General features: G+C 46.5%; 1 protein-coding gene across 2 annotated transcripts; it reads right to left on the bottom strand.

The window, feature by feature from the left end:
- Position 1: 1 nt before the first annotated feature.
- xrcc4 (X-ray repair complementing defective repair in Chinese hamster cells 4) lies at positions 2–21,260 on the bottom strand. Of its 2 annotated transcripts, XM_070988763.1 has the most exons (8): positions 21,140–21,260; positions 18,096–18,239; positions 17,432–17,622; positions 12,406–12,572; positions 11,016–11,147; positions 10,543–10,670; positions 7,921–8,053; positions 2–907 (listed from the first exon to the last, which is right to left on the bottom strand). In XM_070988763.1, exons 2-8 carry the CDS (start codon positions 18,235–18,237, stop codon positions 805–807), a joined length of 996 nt encoding a protein of 331 aa, XP_070844864.1. In that variant the 5' UTR covers positions 18,238–18,239; positions 21,140–21,260; the 3' UTR covers positions 2–804. The 2 variants fall into 2 exon arrangements, with proteins under 2 accessions (XP_070844864.1, XP_070844863.1); XM_070988762.1 differs by lacking the exon at positions 2–907 and having other exon boundaries at positions 7,640–8,053; positions 21,140–21,236.
- Between the last annotated feature and the right edge of the window lie 2,045 nt (positions 21,261–23,305).

Raw genomic sequence — 23,305 nt, 5'->3', positions numbered from 1 at the left:
TAACAACACACTGTTTATTGGTACGAATATTAAAATGACAAATGATAAAATGTGTAAAAACCAGTTCATGAATTCTTCCCAGTGTTTAAAAACAGCATCACTCTGCAGGACGAGCCAGGTGAGCAATGAAGGGGAACACCTGGAGAACCTTCAAACAGAGCATCACGGCTCACTGTGGCCTTCACAGCCGCCACACCACAGCAGGTTCTAGGCTCTTTAGGTGGTTCTGCGATCATTTATCAGGATCTCAAGTTAGTTTTTAGCTGGTTCTAGAGACCGTTTCAGATCTGGTTTCTCTAGGAGGTTCTAGGGTTCCTCGTTGCAATCATTGAGGATCTTTAAGGCGTTCTAGTGATCATTTAGGAGGATCCAGTGTTCCTTAAGGTGCTAACAATCATTTAAGGTCTTTCAGGGGACACTTATGAGATCCTAGGGTTCCTTAACGGGGTTCTTTCATAAAGGACGTTTGGAGTTCCCTTCAGTGGCTCTCATGATTTTAAGGATCCTATGGGAACACCACCAATGACTCTGTTCCCTCCAGCAGAGTTCTACCGACTCAGAGAACCTACAGCACGGAGAGCTGAAGCGGTTCTGGAGGCTCCTGGTGGAAGAACGTCTCTGTGAGACACTTTCTGTTGGTTCTCCCTTCATTTGTCACCCATCTGCACGTCACAGCAGCAGCTCGTAAAAATAACTTCTCTGCAATCCACAAACTTTCAGACATAAATTTGGTAGAAAAATAAAAATCCTTTATCAATAAAAATTAGTGTTTCAGGTCAGTTCAGCCCGTCTGAAGGCGAAGCCTCAGAAGTCATCAAACAGGTCCTCCACGGCTGAAGTTGCTGCTGCAGCAGCTGCAGAGCGCTGGGGGGTCTGCTGCTTACTGGATCCTGCAGGGGGGTCGGTCCTGTACACACACACACACACACACACAGAAAGACAGAACAGGTCAGTGGGCTAATGAAGCTGGTTTACAGGAGGGTTTTCCTGTTGAGACGGGAAGTGTATCATGTGGCCCATAAGGAGCAAGACTAGAAACACATGGCAGCTTTTATACCTGTGTGCAGATAAGTAGGTGTGTGTGTGTGTGTGTGTGTGTGTGTGTGTGTGTGTGTGCGAGTGTGTAATTGCAGCAGCTCCCCCACCTTAAGTGGTCTACATCAAATGCTGGACTTGGCTACCTGTGTGTTTTACCACGCAGAGGCTCGTTTTCTCCTCCTGCCTCAGCTCCACAGACGCTCATATATTCTGCCTTCACTGAATGTAACACCGTGTGACGTTCAGGGGTCAGGAGAGAAAGCTCAGACATAAAGGAGATGAAGGAAGGATCAAGGATGCGCAGTGGGGAGCAGAGAAAAGAGGGCAAGACGGGATCAAGGCAGAGAAATGGAGAAGGAAAACAAATAAAGGCAGACGGGTGAGGAGCGCTTCATCCTCAGAGGCTGCTGCTTTAAAAGGCTCCATTTCAGTCCGAAAGGAAGATTTGGGGAAATAAATCACCATTTTACAGGCGTTATGAGCTCCAGGAAGTAAACAGCCCCGGCCAAGAAATAGTCTGACACAGAGCACTCAGAAAACAGACATTTTTCATTTTAGCTTCAGGTTTCGTGCGGATTCAACAAGACGTTACTTAGAAAGCATAAGAGGAGCTTGTGGTTTCTTTGAGTCTCTGGAACCTTCGATTACCCACAATCCTTAGGTATGGCGTTGGTTCCCAGGCGCCTCTTTGCAAAGCATAATTTGAGCTTTTGTCCTCCAGCAACATGTAAGCAAACCGCTGCTACGTCTCACACTGTAGCTTAGCATCTGATGCTAGTCTGCACTTTAGCTAACATTTGAACATTTAGACCCAACAGCAATAAAGCAGAAGATCTTTGCATTAACGGCTCAAACTGCGTGGATGTGAAAGGCCTCATGGGTGAATTATCACCCACTCTGCAGCTCCCCGCAGCTCCAAAGAGCCTTTTACCATCTTTTGACTCATTAATGTGACTTTATGACCTGAGCGCCGCTGTACGCTTCACTCACACTGCTCTCGTTAACCTCGCTGGCAGCAGGCGGCTGCTCTCAAAGGAAAAGCTGATGAAGCCTCTGAAGACGAGCTGCTCGGCAGCAAACAGCTGACAGACGCAGTTTGAGACGAGCTGGTGAGCAGAGTTGAGCGTTTAGCATCTGAAAACACAGATACTTCCCTCAGGAGCTGGTGGAGACCAAAACAGAGCTAAAAGAGGGAGAACATTGGTGGTGTTGGAATCATTTAGGAGGATCCAGGGTTCCTCGATGTGGTTCTAGGTCTCATGATTGTAAGGATCCTTCTGGTGGCTGAACACCTTTGGGAACAGCACCCCTCCAGCAGACTTCTACAACGAGGAGAAGTGAAGCAGTCCTGGAGGCTCCTGGTGGAACGCCTCACTTAGACACTACGTTGGGTTCTGACCTCGGATGTGAACCGTCCGTATGTTACAGGAACAGATCTTCTAATTAATTTCACTGCAGTCGATCGTATTCATCAGACTCTGCATCAGGGATCACGCTGGTCCATCTGCTGGATGAACAAACCGAAAACTGTTTGCAGCTTTAAGGCCGGTTTAAGCGTCCGCACGCTTTTCATTGAGTTACTGCTGCAACACTCACAAAGCCTGAGGTAACTTTACAGCCAGAGATTTGATTTGCCAAAGAACACACTGGACGACGTGCACCAATCAGGACGTTTGACGTGTTTGTCTTGTCCTTACTGTATTAAGTTCAGAGACAAAAGCAGGTCTGGGACGGATGAAAAATGAGCAGGCTGCATACGCTGAATAAATACGACCTCTCCAGAGAGGGAGCACCGTCACCTCCAGCCTTACTGCAGGTGTGAGCGCCTGATGGGGGCAGGTGAGCTGAGGACCACCGACAACTGAGACGCTTTACGCCAGGAGACGCTTTTGAAGAACTTAAAGACATTCAGGAGACGTGAACACAAGACTGCGAGTCTTTCCTGATGATTGGCCAATGGGAAGGAGAAGAAAAGGCCGGTGTGAGGAAGCAGAGGAGAGGAGGCCCTCAGCTTGTTTAAATCATTACCAACTGTACCACAGACTCTGCTGCTGGAACCAGTTAAGACGAAACAAGAGCCGTGCTCAATGCAGAGGCAGAGCTGTTCCACGCCGCCACGGAGGACCACCGGAGACTCCAACACATGGCGGAGGGGGACGTGACGAGAGCGGTTTCGACCCTGAGAGGTGAGGTTAAGCTCAGGCATCGGGCGCACAGGAGCCCCCACACGGAGCCGGTATGTCCAGGGACATACCAGAGCTGCAGCGTGCACACCAATTATGTGCTCGTTTGTAGCTGAAGAAACTAAACAGAGGTTCACTTTAGTTTGGTCTAAACGATAGAAATTATACCCAAAGCCGAGTGACTTCGAGGTTCAATGCACCAAACGACAACAAAGAAAAACATGTTTTCATTTGACTACGGTGGCATGTAAGTGCAGGCCGCGCTGACCAGCTCTGAAGATAATCTGGTTCTGCTCCAGCTCAGCACAGCAGAGCCGAGCAGACTTTCACCTGAATAAAACCAACACCTCCAGCTGCAGAGCTCCTGTTCAGGTGAGTTCAACGTGAACACAGAGCTAATTCAGAGCAAAGACACCAGCGGTCGCAAACTCTCCGAGGCTGCACAAATGAGGCAAAGATGGAAAATCTGTGCTGAACCTGAGGCGGGATGACCTCACTTCATCAAAGCAGAGACAAGAGAAAAAAGAAAAGAATATACTGGGAGAAATTAGCCGAAAACTGGAGCTCCTGGTGAGCTGAGATCAGCCAAATGTTGACGCACAAACATTAAGCTAACACGGGTCCGTTCACACGATGCTATCAAGCTACAGCTAACGTCTGTGCACTCGCTGTGAGAGGCCGGCTGAGGTTATTAGCTGTGTCACCGTGCAGCTTCATTTAAGCTCCTCTTAACTTTTAACTTCTTGCTGCTTTCCATCAGATAAATAGGTGTGTGTGATGAAGTCAGGGAGTGTGTTTGCTCGGTTTGTTCTGTTCTTTGTAATTCGGTGAACTGACGCTTTGATGCAGTCGCTCCTGACATTTCTGCTTTATGAGCCTTTAAATCAGCCTTTTCACTTTCAATCAGCTCATAGTTTTTCTGCCTCCTGAAGAGACAAAATCCTCCAGGATTTCACAATAAAAAAGACAAACATCATAAAATCCATAATTTGCCTCTTGGATTTATTTGGTGACCTTTCTTGTCTTCAGGTTGGGAAACGCTGCTTTAATGGACTCTTTCCTCTGACAGCAACACACTCAAACAGAAACACTCAGAAACTTAAACGAACCTTAAAGACTTTAAATGTGAGCTAGGATCAAGTCAGAGGGACACGGGTCAAACGAGAGACCAGAAAACCTCTCAGCGTAAGACGCAGCAGTCCCACGTCTTGCAGTGATTATCTGTGATGGCCAGAAGCGAAGTTTGATAGCTTACAGAGCGCGTGCAAGCGTGCTTCACTTCAGTGTCTTTCCATGGGAAAACAGTCGTTTGAGTACACAAACACTTACATCTCAAGGAGACGTTAACAGGAAGCACAGTGAGTCCGAAATGAGACTGTGGAGCTCAGAGAACAGAAGTTAGAACAAACCCGGAGGAACACAAAGACTTCTGTTAGAGGAACGGTTCAACGTCTGGGGACAGAACATGGATATGGACATTAACCGGTCAAGACGCGGTTAGCTTAGCTTAGCACAAAGACTGGAAACGGGAGGTAACAGCTAGCCTGGCTCTGTCCAAACACCTTTAAAGAAATGCAGAATTGGCAAAAACAGAAAGTTTTGGTCTCTTAACAGGTAGGATGGCATCAAACCTGGCAACCTCGCTGACGAGATGACGAGACGAGGCTGCACACAGTCAGACCATCGACTGGTGCTCGAAAGAAATGCGACTCCTGAGGACACACAGATAGATATGAAGTCCAGACAGGCATGCTAGCTGTTCCCCCCGCTTCCACTCTTTATGCTAAGCTAGGCTAACAGTTCCATGCTTCACACACAACCTTCTAATGTCGCTCACTAATTTCCCAAAATGTTGAACAATTCCTTGATCAGCCGTCCTCGTCATCAGTTCACGTGGCCTTCGTTTAACTCTCCTCAGGCTCTTTCACTCCCTTCATTTCCTGCTCCTCCTCCTCCTCTTCATCGTCTCTGTGGATGACCTGCATGCAGAAAAACATGGCGGTAACAGAGGAGGTGGATGGGCTGAGTCGTGATGGAAATGGAAAAAACAATGGCCGGGTGTGGGGCTGCCAGCGGCTCTGAACCCCCCACCCTCTTGGACAAAGGCCTCTCTTCTGCGGCCGCCGTCTGCCAGCTCGGTGGGGGGCGGCTTCAGCAGCGAGCCACTGCGGCGATCAGACATCCAGCCAACCACAGCTGCTCGTCGGCCCACTGGTGCTTCTTGTTGGAGCGGCGAGAGACGGTAATAAGGCTCGTAATGGGCACCACTACCAACCAGTGACAGCAGCTGGGGATGGATGGCAGCACTTACAGCCATCTGCACGGCGCACAGCTTACAGTAGCTGGCACTCACAGAGGCTTGGACGCAGTATATTCGGCCTCTGTCGGGAGGCTACAGAAACGACGTCAGATTGAGACATGTCTTTGGAATATTTTCTAAATGGCTTCATCCAAAGAGGAACTGGCACACGGCGATCGGGAAACAAGAGCCGCAGTATTGTGAGGTTTTGGATGTGCGGCAGCGGGATTCAGAGCCGTGCGATGGTCCGACTCCCAGTGTAGATACAGAGACCACAGACACAGCAGAGAGGAGGAGTGAGGAGGAGAAAGAAGGGCAGAAAAGAGGAACGTTGCATAATTGTGTCTTTGAGGCCAGCGGCTGACTTTGGCTGCCCAGTTCATGTCCTGGACCTCCCTTAGAAATCCCCCCGCTGCACTGTTCAGACCTGAGAATAACGGCATTCACCGAAATCCAACAAACTAAAGGGCCGCTTCACTTTCTCACTTAACTGCTGACATGTTAGATTTCAGTGTGCGAGGTTTCTCCAGGCGGGATGAAGAGGACTGAATCGACACACAGCTCACACCCGTGCTGATCGACGGCACTTTAACGTCACAGATCGAAGCCCTGATGTCAAACACAAAGCTGCTAACATGAACAAATGGGTTGATGTTCAACACGAGGTCGGGAGCTGATGCAGCCTCCTGATGTTTTCCACACACTCATTAGTGGAGCTGTGTCTTCACATAAAGTCCACAGTGGAAAAGGTCCTTCCTCCTGAGGCTGACTCCAGCAGCCTGCTCATCACAGCTGCTGCGCCTGAAGCCTCGCAGCATGTGTTCATGTGCTTAAAGAGATAAAACAGATAGAGAAGACCAGCAGCGACGTCGTAAACCTGCAGGACAACGGTGCTCTTTTAGCACCAATAAACTGCTGAGAGCTGAATTTGATATTCTCTGTCAGAGGAATGCTGTAAATGTGATCACGCCCTGAAGGTGCACAGCTGGCCGGTCTCTGCGGACCTAACTGAAGGGGGACGGGACGGAAACTGCTGCTCCAGGAGCTCGGACGCTGGAACGAGGTCACGCTGCTGCTGATCTCTTTAGATGCAGCGTCCTCTCTGAGCATCACCGAGCATCCTCCTACTGTTTCCAATCAGGGCTCAGAGGTCATTAGGACATTTTAATTTGTCCTGTATCCGCTGTAGGAAGCGCTCCAGAGACATTTTACCTTTGAACTACACAGAGACACCGAGTGTGAGGACGTTTTTAATCATGTGGGTCAAAACCTGCTGCTGGTGACAACCACATGCCTATGTTTCATCAAATATTTGACCAGGTTTAGAATATAGAGCACGACATTATGAAACACAAGGAGCAGAAAGGAGCAGTTCAGCAGCACTGGGATCAGCTGGACATCATGTCTATGACTGGACAGAATGTGTCTTACATACATATAATTCAAAAGAGCTGGGACGAAGCCTGAAACCTAAATAAAGCAGAATGTGAACCTTAAACTCTCTTGAATGCAGCACAAAGTCAATTTCAAGTTGTGGAACGCTCCAAAAACACCTGTTTGGACCGTTCCACAGGTAAACCTCAAACTGAACGTCAGAAGACAAACGATCTGACAGCCTGGCTCCTCGGAGGTGACCGGTTCAGGGTTGAAGTTAGGACTCAGGATCAGGCCGTGGCGTTCTGTTGTTTCCTCTGAAAGTCACACTTTGCTCTTCACATCTTCCCTGATTGTGTTCGGTCAGTCGGCGGTTTACAGCCACCTGCTGCTGCTTGAAGCAGCTTTAGTGTGCGCTCCACGCTCAGCTGGGGGGGTGGGGGTGGGGACACGACTCCACCGGTGTGGACGTTCACATGCAGAAAGGCGCTGCAGACTGGCTGTAATTACCCGACATAAAGAAGATCCCTGACAGGGAACTTTTATGATGTTTGATTTTCCCATTCGGGGGGTGAGAGCAGAGGAGAGGGGGGCGAAATGAAGGAAAACCAACAGGAAAGACGAAACAGCTGATTGACAGAAAAGAAGAACGATCAACAAAGCAGCTGAGGGTCAACACCGTCTCTACGTCTCGTCTTACTCTACAGTAAAGAAAGGAGGCCTGTTTTAATTTGAGACAATAAAGTCCATTTAAATAGATAAAGAGTGTTTTTGTGAACTATTTTTAGCTGGAGGTGTCACACCCCGGCTAAATGAACAGATCTGACGACTGTGTCAACAGTTTAGCAGCACCAGAGCCAGTAAACTGCTCCAGAGAGACGTTAAGTGAAACCACAAAGCAGGAGACGGTTACGTAGGAGGGACTCCTCCTCACACAGCGTCCAAACAAACCTCAGCGGCACCGTCGCCGCACGTGACAGCTGGAAGTCACATCGCACGTGTTTCAGCTGCAGCGCCCTGACGTACCTTCTTCTCTGCGAGCTCTGAGGGTTGACCGCGGGGCCCGGGGCCTCGAGGTGACGGAAGCGCCGCTTGCGACAAGGGGCCACGTCCATGGTGTCCTTCAGGCTGTCGTCCAATGGGCTCGAGGTAGAGGACTCTGAGGAGGACATGAGTCAGGATGATAGTGTCCTCAAAGTGAGACAGATATTTTAAATACAGCGTGACTGAGATCATGTGCTCACGTCACAAAACACAGAACCGCCGTCTGTCCCTGAGGACAGAGACGGGAAAGACTTCATGCTGTCCTAAAGTACATTTTCTTTCTCAAATTTAAGTACTACATTAAGTATTAGCAGCAAAATGTGCCTAAAGTATATGAAGTAAAAGTACTCATAATACAATCAGAGTTACAGTTAACAAATAAATTAATAATTTGGAGCTAAAATCTAAATGAAAAGTTTGAACAACAACATACATTTGAAAACAATAATAATTGTTATTTTTATTGTTATGTTCTGTCAAAACGGTGATGAGATGAAGAGTCTCAGTGAGGCTTTAGCTGTGCTTTAAGCTAAATGCTAACATCAAAATGCTAACAAGCTGATGTTTAGCAGCGTAATGTTAGCATGCTAAATGTTAGCAGGCGAGGCAGATGGTTCCTCGCTCGCACATCAGCAGCGTTCCAGGGATCAGAGAGGTGAGGAGTAACGGCGTGACAGGCGGCCGGAGGACGATGACGGAAACATCCTCAAAGTTCCACGTTGGTCTTTTCTTACTTTCCCCGCAGGTGAAATTTTCCCGTGCTCCTCAGTGACTCTGTGAATATACTGAGTGTGAAACAGTCTGTAAAGCTGCCTGTTAAACTCCACGACCCCAGTGATCACAAAGCAGCAGAGGCCAGTAAAAGCACCGCGTCGACAGGTGTCAGGTGCGTCTCTGCCTCGTCCCTTTCAGGGCTCTCTCTGATTGGTCGAGCACATTTCTAATGTGTGACTTCTTGCTGAAATACGTGTGGGTGATTAAACATGGTGGACTCTGCAGCTCTGCAGAGGCTGCTGGTCCAGTCTAAATGAAGACTGGGCTCAGTCTGACCTGGTTCTACAAACACAGCACTGCTGTGGGGTTTGTTGTTTTAATTAATTCGTTTCAGTTTGATTTCACCTGTAATTCTTATTTTTCACTTTAATGGAGACAAATCCGCGCAGACTGTTTGCTGTCAGTCTTAAATGTTAGTCGAGCCTCATAATTAAGTAAAGTTAGGTGAAAACTCAACAATTATTCTTTGCTGTTAGCTCACAAAGGAACAACGATGTTAATCTTCATGACTTTTCACTGGGCGGGGCCACTTGAAGGCTTTTACACACACGCTTACTTCACCGGCGTGGGCTGGAGGACCATCTGACATCAACAGCAGATTGTTTTGTTGTGTGACCTTTCAGGAGCGGCAGTCTGTCCGTACCACACAAAACACAGCCGTGCACGCACAAACCCAAACCACACACTTCCTCAAACGTCCCTCCATCTGATGACTGGGAACACGCTGCCGTCTGAGTCACTGTCGTGGCAACAGAAACAACACAAATCCTGCAAGCTTGTCCTCATTAGACGGAGGGGAAGGCCCAGAGAACAGGGACACCTACATCTCAGAGACAGCCCTGACGTCTCAAACCAACCCAACCTGACTCTGGACGGTCCAACATGTGTGAGAAAGTGGAAAAATCAGGGACCTAAAGAGCTGAGAGGAGGATGAAAACTCCCCCAAAAACCCCCTCACAGCTCATGATAGGTAACTCATGTTTTGCCCAAATCCATCTTAGTGGAACACACACCTACACGCCATACATCTACACCGCCGCCGCCGCCGCCGGCACATTAATCACATCCAGACCATCTGGGAGCGAGCGCAGAGGTTGATGGAGTGTAACGTCAACGCTACAAGCTGCATGCATTTAAAGGTGTTTTGGGATGTCAGTCCAGGGAGGCCCAGGACTCTGCATTACATAACTCCTCAGTGATGTCATGGTTAGTTTCTGGCCACGAGGAAACACAGAAAGTCTCCCAGAGGCTGCAAACACACTCAGCTCACATGACAACAGTTCCCAAAAATATCGCCTTCATGGTCACATTTTACATGAGGCAAAAATATTTTACAAAACGCCCAAATTCTGCATTTTGAACGACTGTGTTGCTTTAATTATCAAGGTGCTGTGAAGTAAGTCACTGTGCTCTTCAAGCATGTCTAATATTTGTCCTCTCCAGGTGTTTTCCAACACCTGCAACAGCCGTTTGCTGCCATGTGAGTTAATGCTGACTCAAACGCTCAGACGCCAGAATTCCCTACGTTCTGTCGACGATGCGTTCAAGTTCCTTCCTGACAACTCGTTCCATTACTGTTACTGTCATATGTGGACACACTGAAAGGACAATGTCATCTTCCTGGACAAGCTGTGCTGGAAACTGTGTGCTAATTTGGGGAGTTTGTACTTTGTTTATGCTGTGGAGCAGCTGATGCTACTGATTAGCAGCACTTCAGAGGACGAACCAATCAGCGAAGAGCTGCTTGAAAATTAAATCAAGTGCTGGAAAAGTCAAATCACTCTGAGGCAGAGACACTTGAAGAATCAACGAGAGGCTGTGACGGCTCACCAAGAGACGGCAACGTGGAGGCTGGAGCCGGCCGCTCCTCCTCTGGCTCTTCATCAGTGCTTCCTCCATACTCATCCTCCTCCTGATCTGCTGTTTGGTCTGATTTCCCCGAATCCTCCTTCTTCTGTCTGAATGCAGAGAAGAGATGTGAAGGAAAGGAAGGAAGTCAAAGGAAATCTCTTCAGCAGTTTGATGAGCAGCTAGAAAAGTTGTCAGCAGTAAATTTACTGAAACATTTATCAAAACGCTAAACCTTTTTTAAATGCTGTTATTTGCTTTTGAAACATAAACAAGTTGTAGCTGAAGCTGGAGGACGTGAGAAGTTGAAGCGTCAGTTTTAAATTCACGCACTGAAAGAAGCTGAAGTGTAATAGATGAAAGCAGTCGAACAGTCGGTTAAAGAGGAGGAGACGAACGCAGCTCAGAGTGAAACTGAAAGCAGCTGAGGCGTCAGGACTGCAGGTGAGGCGTACCTGGCCTCCTGCAGGTGTGTGACGGTTTCTTGCAGACTGCGGATTTTGGCTTTCTTCTCATTCAGGACCAGGACGAAGCGAGAGTACAGCTCTGCCTCCAGGGTCTCTTTGCCACCTGCGTATCGCTCCAGACTAAAACACACAGAAGAAGAAAAAGTCTTGAAATGTGGAGGTCACACGTTCTTCTTCAGCGACTCTTCAACCTAAATCACCTCCTGAGAAGCTCACGACACGACAGCACGACTGCTAATCAGTGACGGTCGGTGAATCACACAGAGGAGACACAGACACACACTACACAGCAGTTCTTGTCTTTAATAAAAAGATGTTTAAAAACACGAAAACATGATCGTCACATCATCGTTTGATTCTGGTGACTTAAATGTACGTCTGGTTTAACTTTTTCTTATTGTTAACAAAAACACATCATGAGCCTCACTGCTGTCCCTTCATCACTGTGGACACACACACTGTCCTTTATTCTGACTCAGCGCCACACACACACACACACACACACACACACACACACACACACACACACACACACACACACACACACACACACACACACACACACACACACACACACACACACACACACACACACACACACACGCGACTGCACCACAGACACACAAATGAACCACAGTACAGGGACACATGAACGCACCACAGACACACCACAATACTGAGACACATGAACGCACCACAGACACACCGCAGTACATGCACTGACTCAGAGATGAACATGGTGTATTAGACATTGTTGATTTCGGGTCTTTTCTTGAGCTTTTTTGAGAAAACGCACCACACCAACACCTTAACCTTTCTGTTTAAACACATGATGAACTGTGAAGTGTGTGTTGAGCTGTGTGAATCACAGAGGCCTGTCTGATGAACTCACATTAACGCCGCCGTGGCATCAGTTCATAGCTCAAAGTGACGCACGGCGGCAGGAAGACGCCCCCCCCCCCGACACCGCGTTACATGAGTTAGGCAATAAATCAGTGAGACTGATTTCAGGGAACTAAATCTTCTAACCTTGCTGTGCACGTCTTCACGCAGCTCTTTTCACTGCTAACCAAACTTTACCCACCGAGTACGGACTCATTCTACGATCACGTACTTCCTGATTTTCCTGACTTCCTTCTTTTAAGTAAAAGCAGTAAAACCACAACATAAAAATACTCAAAAGTAAAAGTACAAAGGCATTACGTTTGTAGAGTATGGAAAGTAAAATCACTTTTTTGCAGTGTGGCCTGTTCAGTCTTTTCTCAATGACATGTTACAGTGTGTGTGTGTGTGTGTGTGTGTGTGTGTGTGTGTGTGTGTGTGTGTGTGTGTGTGTGTGTGTGTGTGTGTGTGTGTGTGTGTGTGTGTGTGTGTTTACTCTGCAGTGATGCGCTGCTGCTCTTGTCTCAGTCTTTGGTTCTCCTCCTCCAGCCTCTGGTTGTGGATCTCCAGTTTATTTCCCGTCTGCAGACTGTGGATCAGCACCTGTCTCACTGCCTCCGCCGGCTCTGCGACGGCCTCCAGACAAACAGACCCCAACCTGAACTGAAAAGTCAGAACACAGAAACATCAGAGGTGAGCAGCTTTCTGTTTCTGCATTAATTAATATCTGGCTTTTTTGTTCAAGCTGCTTTTTCGGGCCGCTTGCAGCAGAACAAGCTGGAAACACAACGCTGCCGAATCGTCACCACATGAAGCTGCTGTGGTGAACTTGCCTGTTTACACAGTGTCACGTTAGCGTTAACTTGGAGCTTTTTTCTTGCAAACAGCTGCCTGACGCTGCAGGAAATGAGGTTAAACAGAACAGAGATGTGAGCCGCAAACTGAAAAAGATGTAAAATAGATGAAAAGAGACGACAGAGCTGAGAGGAGCTGCGGACTCGTGTTACTCAGTCATCTGATCCATTATTAATGTGAAATATAGAATATATTGATACGCACAGTTTTAAGGTACATTCAGCTTTCAGAGGCCACCAGCGTTTTATCTTTGTGACCTCTGACCTCTGAGGGTCTGCTGTCCCCGTGGAAACAAAGCTTTCCCTCAAACACGCTGCCATGTTTACACACAGATAAGAGGCAGAGCGGCGACCCTCACGCTGACCCCTCGGACCACCAGCCCCTAAATAACTGACCTTTAGGTGGGGAGACACAGCTGTGTGTCTGCAGGAGTGTGTGTCTGCAGGAGTGTGTGTCTGCAGGAGTGTGTGTCTGCACAGGCTGGATGAGGAGATGAAACTGTTGTTTCAGTTTATTGACAGAAACACAAACAGGCAGCTAAACACTAACAGACTAAACTGGTCACACAGCAGACTGTGATGGTCAGAATAGCTGGTGTGTGCTCATTCAGTGTGACAGGAGGATAAATTTGGGCTAATGGACTGTTACTTCTTTAAAAGGTTTCATTTAAATCATGTAAAAGTTGATATCTTATCATCAGTGACGTGTGTGTGGTTGTGGTTTTGTGTTTTAAAACAAGCCTCATGCTAGCTGCTCGTGAGGCTGTACTTTGCTAACTTGTGCTAATTAGCATCCGATGCTAAGTACAGCTGAGGCTGATGGGAATGTCATTAGCTGTTTTTATGAATTTGGTTTGAAAGCAGAGTGTTAAACAAAGTGAAATGTTGACCTGATGATGGCGCTAAACGTAAAGTCAAAGGATCAACAGAGTTACTGTAATTCATCCTGAGGGGACAATGAACGTCCGAAGCACATTTCAGCTGCTGGGACACTCAAAACCATGAGAGTCAACCTGGAGGGGAACGTCAGAGCATCAGCAACGTCTGAGGGGTTCATCATCTGGGGACCACGAATGTTTGAACACAACTTTGTGCCGATCCAACAACAGAATGACAGACAGATGGCACCATTGTTCACGTCAGCGACAGAGAAACCCAATCACTGCACTGATGACGCGTCACGATGAACGAACCGTCTACGTCTCATTACGCTCGTCTTTCCTCCGCCCGCTCTCCCATGTTCCCTCACCCTCTGTGTTTTGGGTTATTTACAAGTGTCTAATATTTGCCAGCTATTACTTCAGCGCCTCTTAGAAACGTTAAGCAAATAACATGAGAGTAAAATACGGCTCGCAGTGGAAATACCTCTCCTAAGCTCTTCTGGCAAACTCTTCCAGTTGTTGCCTCATCGTACGCACTCAGGCAGCGTTAAGCTCTCGATGGTTAGCACTTCAGCAGAGAGAAGAAGTTCAGCTGTCAGCTGACGGCTCTGGTTAGGGGCCTGAGCTGTGAGCTGCTGCTCAGAGCTCCATGTTGTTGCCCGGTCTGGACGGCGGTGGGTTGGCCCGAACGCTGTTGATGTGGGCGAAGGTTCCTCGTGCCGTCATAGAGACGCTACTGTTTCAAAAGCTGTTTCTGACTCCCTGATTCACACTTATTAACCGCAGGACACTTTTATACGGGGAGAGACCTGCGAGTGCAACCCCACCTTTTCTGAATTTACTGCCAAAGCTCGTGAATGTTAAAGTCATTAATACAACAGCATGTTTGTAAAGAACGGAGCTTTGTCAGCACACAGAGGAGCTCGTCAGGTCGAACTCAGGTGTCCACAGAGCAGGAGGACAAAGGACAAAAGGGACGATGGCTCAGCTGGACGGTGTGTGGAGCACCTGATGAGCAGGTGGCACTGTGCATGGCAGCTGCTGCCAGCTGTGTGTAAAGGGGGGGTGATGATGATGATGATGGCTCCTGGTGTAAAGCGGTTTGAGCTGTCGGTCAGACTAGGAAAGCACTTTATTTTCTATATAAAGTAGAGTTTGGTGAGGTGTGTGAGGAGCGAACGCCCACAGAGGCAGCTCTTGTTCGCAGATGAGTTAACTCACCTTAGCTTAGCATCTTAGCATGCTAACACACCAGCTGGGGCTGAGGGCTGAGAAATGTGTGAGACTTGTCCTTCTGTGATGACGGACATTTGGTTTGAGTTGAACAAATGTTTTCTATGATTGAATCCACTGACTTCAACAGATTTAAAGGCTCATTATCAGGCTGACGCTGTGCTGTGCAGTATAATCACAATCAGACTGTATCCACCCAGAGCTGTCAACACATCCATCTACCTGAGCAGAGCAGAATACTGTTCTATACCATGACTCTGCTAGCTCGTCAACAAACATGGAAACAACACAGGGACACACAACCTATGAACAAAGCACAGTATAAACTGAACGGCTCTGTGTTTACCGTGTTCACCTTGTTAGCTTTGTTACAGGATGAGCTTGAGCACATTTGCTAATGAGCAGTAAACACTACGCCCTGAAATGTCAGAGGATTCACCGTCTTGGAACCACGAATGTCTGCACAGGATTTGATGGAAACGTGAGCTGAACAGAAGTACTTCATGCATAAAAACACAGACTGCAGAGTACAATGGATACTGTGACAGACGGGGGGGACGCCGACCCGCCCAGAGACACAGAGGACGGGAAGAATGGGACAGACCAGCGGACATTAAAGGCAGATTGTATTTTTCAGTTTTCATGCTTCTTCAGGACATTTCCACTTTCAGTTTTCAGAAAATGAGCACTTGAGTTTTGTTTTGATTCATTTTCCATTTCAGTCCGACTTTCCCATAAATCTGAGTAACAGACAAAGTTTTTAGGAAAGGATAACCTGCGTTAACTTTATGTTTCCTGTTCAGGGTCCATTCATCATTCAGCAGCACAGACTGAAACTAAAGGTCCACTTGAACTGAATTAAAAGGTGAAAACAATCAGTTCTTTCATTTTAACACTTTCCCGGCTTCACTTTGTGTTTCAGTTCAGTAAAGTTTCATGTTTCTCTTTGATTTGTTCTACAGGTCGTGTTGTTCGCTCTCTCGTGGATAATAAAGTTGTTCTCTTCAAATAAAGGAAAAAGCAGAGTAATAACAGTTTCTACGTCACTCTGACCATCTGACAGCACGCAGCATCAGCGGTGACAGCGAGCCTTTGAATCTGTTGAAGTCACGTGTTTCCGTCTGTACCGCTGCTGGAAATCAGCCGAACACGCTGACAGAACACACACGTTTGGTATGCTAACCACCTCAGGTAACACCTGTGCGTGTGCGGGAGTCACCTCACAGTTGAACATTAGAGGGAATGGCCAGGAATTAGACCGAGGCCTTTCATTATGACTCATAACTTTATGACAGATGAATTGCAGCTTCTTATTTCTCGTCGAGCACGAGGAGCCTCGCACACCTCCGATGACGCACCGAGCACACTTCTGTAAATCCGCTGCTTCGAACTCTCGGTTTTAAAAACAGACGCATCGATTCATTTCCTCTCTGCTGCAACAGACGCTCCAACGTTTCCATTCTGTCATAATCACCACAGCAACTGAGTTTGTGTCGACACCATGAGCGAATGTGTTCACTCGGCTGACCCATGAACAGGGATTATTCAGTCAGCATGTCACTGCTCATTTCCCTCCGTCCAGAGGCGGAGGAAGTCTGTCCTGAAGTACTAATACCACAAGTAAAAGTCCTGCATTACGTAAACAAAAATCTTCATCTGTACAGTAACTTGTGACTAAAGCTGTTTGATAAATGCAGTCGAGGAAAAAGTACAATACTTGCCTCTGAGTACTGTATAAAGTATCTTGAAAAGAAAAGACTCAAAGTACACGTACCTTTGAGTAAATGTACTTAGTTGCATTAATCCACACCAGTACAGATACATTACAGTTGTATTTTTAACCTGTTTGTTTTGAGTTTGTTCTTTGGGAGCAGTTATTTGTTTAATTGAGTCCCTAATCAATAAGGAACTACTTCCTGTCGACCGTAGTAGAAAGTGTTATCGATATATTACTTGATGAATCAATGAAGACCTAAATCTGTGACCGGTTTGCTGTGAATGTGACATGAAAATCACATCAGAACAAACGAGACGAGCAGCGAGGCGTTAAAAGGCCGGCGAGCTCCGATCTGAGGCGTGAGCGTGTTCTTCCTCGTGTGGTTTCTTCTTGTTATTGTATCAGGTCAAATACTTTTACTACAGGTGAGGTAACGCTGTACTCAAGTTTCTGGAATAACATGAAAGTCTCACACTCTATCCATCACTTCCTCCCTTCAGCACGTTTCTCTGGAGTTTTAAACATGAGGGGAGATTAACGGACGCCAGGTGACGCCGTTATCGACGGGGCGCCGACGTCATGTGAAACATCAACGGCTTTAACGTCAACAGTCAACGTTCACTCCACTGATAACGCTGCCATGTCAAAACACAGCAGCACTTTCTGAAATTAACCTCCTGACTCGTCTGTGTGGGGGGGGCGGGGCGAGGAGTTTAAGTAAATACACTTCTTTTAACGCCAGAAACACGAGTCCATCCATCAGCTCCATCAGCTCCATCAGCGAGCCGTGCACCACACTCACACACCGCGAGGACGAACGACTGGAGCTTCACTCACAGAGATGTCCCTCTGAACCTTCTCGTACGCCAGCGTGACGGTGGAGCCGTGGTCGGGCGGAGACGGCGTCAGGCTGAAGCTGTAGGTGGTGGAGCTTTCTGTGCCGGTCAGCGCCTGATGGAGGTCCTGGACGTACCTCTCCAGCTGCATCTCCAGCTCCTCCGCCTCACCACGCACGGCGGCCTCACTCACTACAACGGCACAACAAGTCTTCATCAGAGGAGGGTTTATGGTGTCAGCCATCGTCTGTACTGAAGTACTGTACTTCAGTTATAGTCCACCACTGAATAGTACTAATAAGTACTGCTCTCAATAAAATCCTTACACACCTGTACCTGCTGATCACAATAACAGTTTAGGATCTACAGTTGTGTTTTCAGCACCTTGATGGATCCTGACCTGAGAGAAAACAGTAAATCTTCATCTGAATGTAACTCTGCAAACACCTGAAAAGGTCAACGACGGCCCATTCTACAAGGCTCCCAGGTGAGAGAGGAGTGTGTGTGTGTGTGTGTGTGCGTGTGTGTGTGTGTGTGTGTGTGTGTGTGTGTGTGTGTGTGTGTGTGTGGTCAAACAGGTGAGGTGTCAGGTGAGCATAAACCCGCCAGGTCAGACGTGTTAACAGCGAGACACGTTGTGAGGTCACGCTGGGTGAGGTCTTTACCGTCTCCTCTCCAAGCGTCCTGTCCATCAGTCAGCAGCAACTGGAAGCCTGACCCTAAACCCCGCCCCTTCCAGTCCACCCGCAGGACGTAGGAGGAGTCAGGCTCAGACGAGATGTGGACTTCACGCACCGACGTGTGCATCCCTGCAGAGACCAGATGCAGAGATGATGCTGATGTAACTTAAAGCTCCTAAATTCAGTGTCTCTTTGAGGGTCTGCACCATGTGACACAAACACACTAACCATCAGTCACCACACACACACACACACACACACACACACACACACACACACACACACACACACACACACACACACACACACACACACACAGGTATGTCTATGATGCTAATACGCGGCTCTGTGCTTTGCCTCCCTGTCGTACCAGCGGCTCGCGTCCCCAGTGTACAGGCTATCATGTGTGTATATAAATGCATGTGTTGAGTCAGTGTGATGGAGCTGTTTTGCTGAAACCCTCCTGAGCGGCAGTGGAAGCGAACAGTCCTGACTGCTGAGGTCTGTCAGACCTGGTGGAGATCTGTCACACCTCCCACAGCTGTTCCTACTCCAACCATCCAGCAAAACAGCCTCCAACAGAAGGAAGACCCTCCTGACTGTGAGTCTGGTTTAACAGCAGCTGCTCCGACATGCTGTGAATTTATCTGCGCTGCATCACACGCAGGAGGTTGGGCCATTGTTTCACAGAGAAAACACAAGACATATTTTCAGATCCGAAGGGAAAATGGTTCTGTAAACCATCAGAGACCACATAAGGCTTGGCCAGCACAAACCTCGAAGCCCCCACCGGAGAAAACACACAAGGCCTGTTTGTTGTTAGCTGCTTCATGGCTGCTAACAGACGGTCAGCAATACGGGGAAGCCCTGCATTAGCGCACATTAGTTTTTTCTGTTCTTGAAAGGTGATTCACACACAGACTCATTATTATTATTATTATTATTATTATTATTATTATTATTATTATTATTATTATTATTATTATTATCATCAAACCCTTCCAAAGACTCTGATTTGACAATTTGGCCACTTAAGCATCACATTCAGGTAACTGACCTCCTCTCAACAGTAAAACAAATAAAACTTTGCACCTGTAACTTGTAGCCACTAACTTTAGCATGCCTGGCTAACTGACTAGCTAGACGTAGGCTAACAAGCCAGTTAACTACAGTAGTAATCAAGCATTACTTCCAAAGTCAAGAGTTTGCTCAAAATGAGCTAACAAGGTTATTTTGTGGGTTAACAGAAGGTGTTCGAACAAGGCTCGTTAACGACTGATTAGCATCTATCGGATGGGTTTCCCCTGCTCTCTAATGATCTGGATTTTGACTTTGCCAAACTCACTGATGGACTGGACGGACTACGTAAAAGCACGTTGACAGATTAAGAAATCAGGAAGATTGACTTTTTGTGTTTCTTAACTTCAAACTGCGCCGTGCAGCGTTTATATCAAGGTTACGCTGCTACCTGGTGGAGATCCCACGACACTACAAAGCAGTCAGACTGATGAAAACTCGGCTACACCAGCTGCCAACAAAACAAGACAAATAAGATCAGTACGGGCATGTTTTGTTTTGGCCAATATGGCTCATAGACGACCGGAGCATCCCAAATACAACATGTTCAGCCTGAAAGTTCACTTGATTCCTTTTAAACCAAATGTCTTGATCTTAATAAGAAATTGATGCTGATTTTGTTATATTTTTCCTATTTGCCCAATAATTAACTGGATTCATTTCATGTTTATTATATGAAACTTGAAGAAATAACAAAAATAGAAAACAGATTGGGTCTTCAGTGTCTGCTCGATGAAATGTGCCCGGACATCATGCTGGAACGAGGGTTATGTAATTGTTAAACACTGGTTTTCCTCGGTGCTGTTTGGCCGTGTAATGACCAAAGTGAAAATGATTAGTCCAGCTTCATGCAAGCATGTCATCACCGCTCTGTAAGAACTGTAATGCACCCAAACACAACCTCTCATTAGGCCTAAGTACAGGCTCAGAGTCAAGCAGGGAAACTCACGCCTCAGTTAGTTGGATGCTAATGATCAGCCAGACACGTTTCAGCAGAGCACAACAGCAGCCTCGTCTTTAACAACATCCCTTTAACACCTGCTTCAGCGCTGAACACATGCACCGCTGGAGGAAGGTCTCATTTGGACGGAGATACTGGAAAGTGTCATTTCCAGCATTTAAAGATGCCGTTCTTCTGTCTCTGCACCACAGACAGTCAGGACGACCTCAAACGACCCGTGGGAGCTTCAGCTCTATGAATTAAATCTACAAGTGGTGATTATTCAACGGGCTGATCCCAGCATGTTCAAACATGCTAAAAACTGGCAAACGTCTCCATGTCCAGACTGTCTCTTGTGAGGATTTGGTGAAAAGAAACAGCATGACCACATCACTTTGACCTTTAAGAAACCGTGATGAGCATTTTTCTGACATGAGTTATATGATACAGAGGAAAACAAAAACCCTCACAGCGGAGACGCAACCAGACAGTTTGGCATTAAATCCTGCTTTTACATGAATACATGAGTCAGAAAAATCTAATGATGTCATTTATAATAACAGAACAGTGACGGGGCATTTCACTGCACTGACTACTTTTACTTTGTGTACTTTAAGTACATATCACTGATATGGCTGTCCTTTTGTACGCAGGACTTTTACTTGTACAGAGTATTTGTGCTGTGTGGTATTAGTACTTTTACTTTAGTAAATCATCTGATACACTGGTGTCCACGGAGGGAACATTTTGTAATGATGGACACTATATTTGGCTGTCTCTCTTTCCGGACAGGTGAGTCCAGTTAAACCCCAGAAGACAACACAAACACGGAAGTGTCCCTCTCGTGCAGACTGACTGAATGAATGATAGCCGGGAGTTAGCTAGCTAGCTAACGTTAGCCTGAACGCCGTGAGACGCTGTTTGTAGACAGACTGAAGCTTGAACACGTGATAAAACCAGCGAAGAAAAACTCGTTTTCTCCTCCGTCAATGACATGTTGGGTTTCTCTTACCGACAGCTTCACCGTGTCCGTCCGACGCTTTGTTTCATGGAGTAAATCTGCTCTTTGGTTTAACAACTCAGAGCTGAACCGGTAAAGATGCTTCTTACGTCATCACCAAGCGACACAGCTCATCCAATCAAAGTTGGACGATACCACAGGATTTGTTTTCCATGAAATTCTTCATCCAGTCTGTGATCAATTCTTAAGTCACAGGAGATCAATACCTGTAACCAGCTGTGGAGGACGTACTCAGTAGTTGAGAAATACTATGTTTCAAGTAAAAGTCCTGCATTCACATTTTTGCTCAGGTTGAAGTACACATGATGCATGTGTACTTTACTTTGTACATGAGTAAAATATTATATTATTGATGCATTAATGTTTTCATCACTTTGATGTGGCAGCTGATAAAAGTGGAGCTCATGTGTATTTATACTGCTGGGTCGCTTGTGTACAACAGGACTTTAACTTAGGCTACTCCAGTACTTTTACAATATTGTATTTTTACTTAAATTCAGGCTCTCAAGTTTTGAACTGAGTTCAGACTGAGATTTTGGCTGCGGTGGTGGGGGTTGGGGTGGGGATGGGGGTCTGATCTGATAAATTACACATTCGTACAAATAAAAATATTAATTTAATTCACAATGTCTTAGTGTAGGTGTGTGCGCGCGCGCGTGCGCTCTGTGTCTATAACCCCCCCCCCCCCCCTTGACAGTCACTTTCAACCAATCAGATTCCACTGTTGTTTTCCGCGCAAGGGACTAAAAATATCCAACTATATAACACTCATATCTCAGTCAAGTCTCTCATAGAAAGTCCGGAGAGCGGAAAGTGTGTCTTTGTCAATTCGCTTTTCAACTCGAGTTGTTTCCTGAGTAGGTGTCAGGAAACATGGTGAGTAGGGAATAATGCAAAGTTTATTTTTGATTTAATCAGGTTTGAACAAGCTAACAGCCCGTGTCAGTTATCAGTTTAAGTTAACGTCTTTTTCGGTGTTAGCTAGCTAGCTAACAGCTGAACGTTTAGCTTTTCTAACGTTCGGCTATTAGCTAGCTAATAGCTGAACGTCTAGCTTCTGCTAACCTTCGCCTGCAAGTGTTATGGTGAAGAGCTGTTAACAGAGGTTCATGTTTTATGATAAAGAAGTGGTGAAGTCTGCGCAGGTGACTTTACTTCAACAACACAGACGTTTCACTTGCAGTTGGAACAACGGCCGGTGTAACGGTTAGCATTGTTGGTTGCGTAAGCATTTCTAAACGCTAAAATCAGGCCTCTCAAGTTTTGAACTGATTTCAGAGTGAGATTTTGGCGGCGGCGGGGTTGGGGTGGGGATGGGAGTCTGATCTGATAAATAACACATAAATTCGTACAAAATAAAAAATATGTAATCTGGTATTTCTTAGTGCAGGTGCGTGCGTGTGCTGTGTCTGTAAACCTGCCCCCCCTCAGTACATACAAACAGAAGCCACACGTGTCATGTTATTGACCAATCACATGCAGCTTGAACAGAAAGAAAGTTCAGCAAAAAATAAAAAAAGCGGCTCTGCTCGTTTTGTCCGCTGACACAACACTGCTTTGATTCTGCTTTATTCTGCTGTTAAAGTGGCATTTATTTAATTTCTTGTTGTGTTCTTTCTAATGGAAAAGGTTTGACCATAAATTAAATTTTAGTCACACTTGTAGGCTTTTCTGCACACACTGACATACCCAGTTGGGTTACATCAGTAGCCTTGTCATATTCCTCTGTCTTACCTCCTATTTAAAGCGCCTGACTGCAACCAGATGTTTGTACACTTGATGTGTAATTGAAATTATGTTCCTCCAGAGATCTTGTTTAAGGATTTTCTCAACATGAGATTTTTTTCTGCCTTAAACATATCTTCATTAATTATATCTCAAAATAAGATTAAATGTGCAGCATGTGTCAGCTGACTTTGTCATGATGATGATCTTAGATTTTGAGCTATCTTAAACATATGATGTATAATCTGAAGCATGTAATTAGAAATGGTTGAAACGTATGTAAATGTCTGTTGAAAATGAATGCTGACTGTTACAAATTGTCTTTGTTTTCCTCCAGCGTGAGTGTATCTCCATCCATGTAGGTCAGGCTGGTGTCCAGATTGGCAATGCCTGCTGGGAGCTTTTTTGTCAGGAACACGGGATCACGCCAGA

Source organism: Chaetodon trifascialis, chromosome 20 (assembly GCF_039877785.1).
Source record: "Chaetodon trifascialis isolate fChaTrf1 chromosome 20, fChaTrf1.hap1, whole genome shotgun sequence".
NCBI lineage: Eukaryota > Metazoa > Chordata > Actinopteri > Chaetodontiformes > Chaetodontidae > Chaetodon > Chaetodon trifascialis.
The sequence above is the reverse complement of the archived record's forward strand: the minus strand, read 5'-3'. Positions and strand labels throughout refer to the sequence as shown.

Bases quoted from the DNA above. Each gene is read 5' to 3' on its own strand.
- xrcc4 (XM_070988762.1), bottom strand. From the start codon at position 18,237: ATGCACACGTCGGTGCGTGAAGTCCACATCTCGTCTGAGCCTGACTCC. The intron at 17,623-18,095 runs GTAAAGACCTCA...GTGCCGTTGTAG, and splicing joins GGACGCTTGGAGAGGAGACG to TGAGTGAGGCCGCCGTGCGT. The intron at 12,573-17,431 runs GTGAGTGAAGCT...CTGACTTTTCAG, and splicing joins AGGTTCAGAGGGACATCTCT to TTCAGGTTGGGGTCTGTTTG.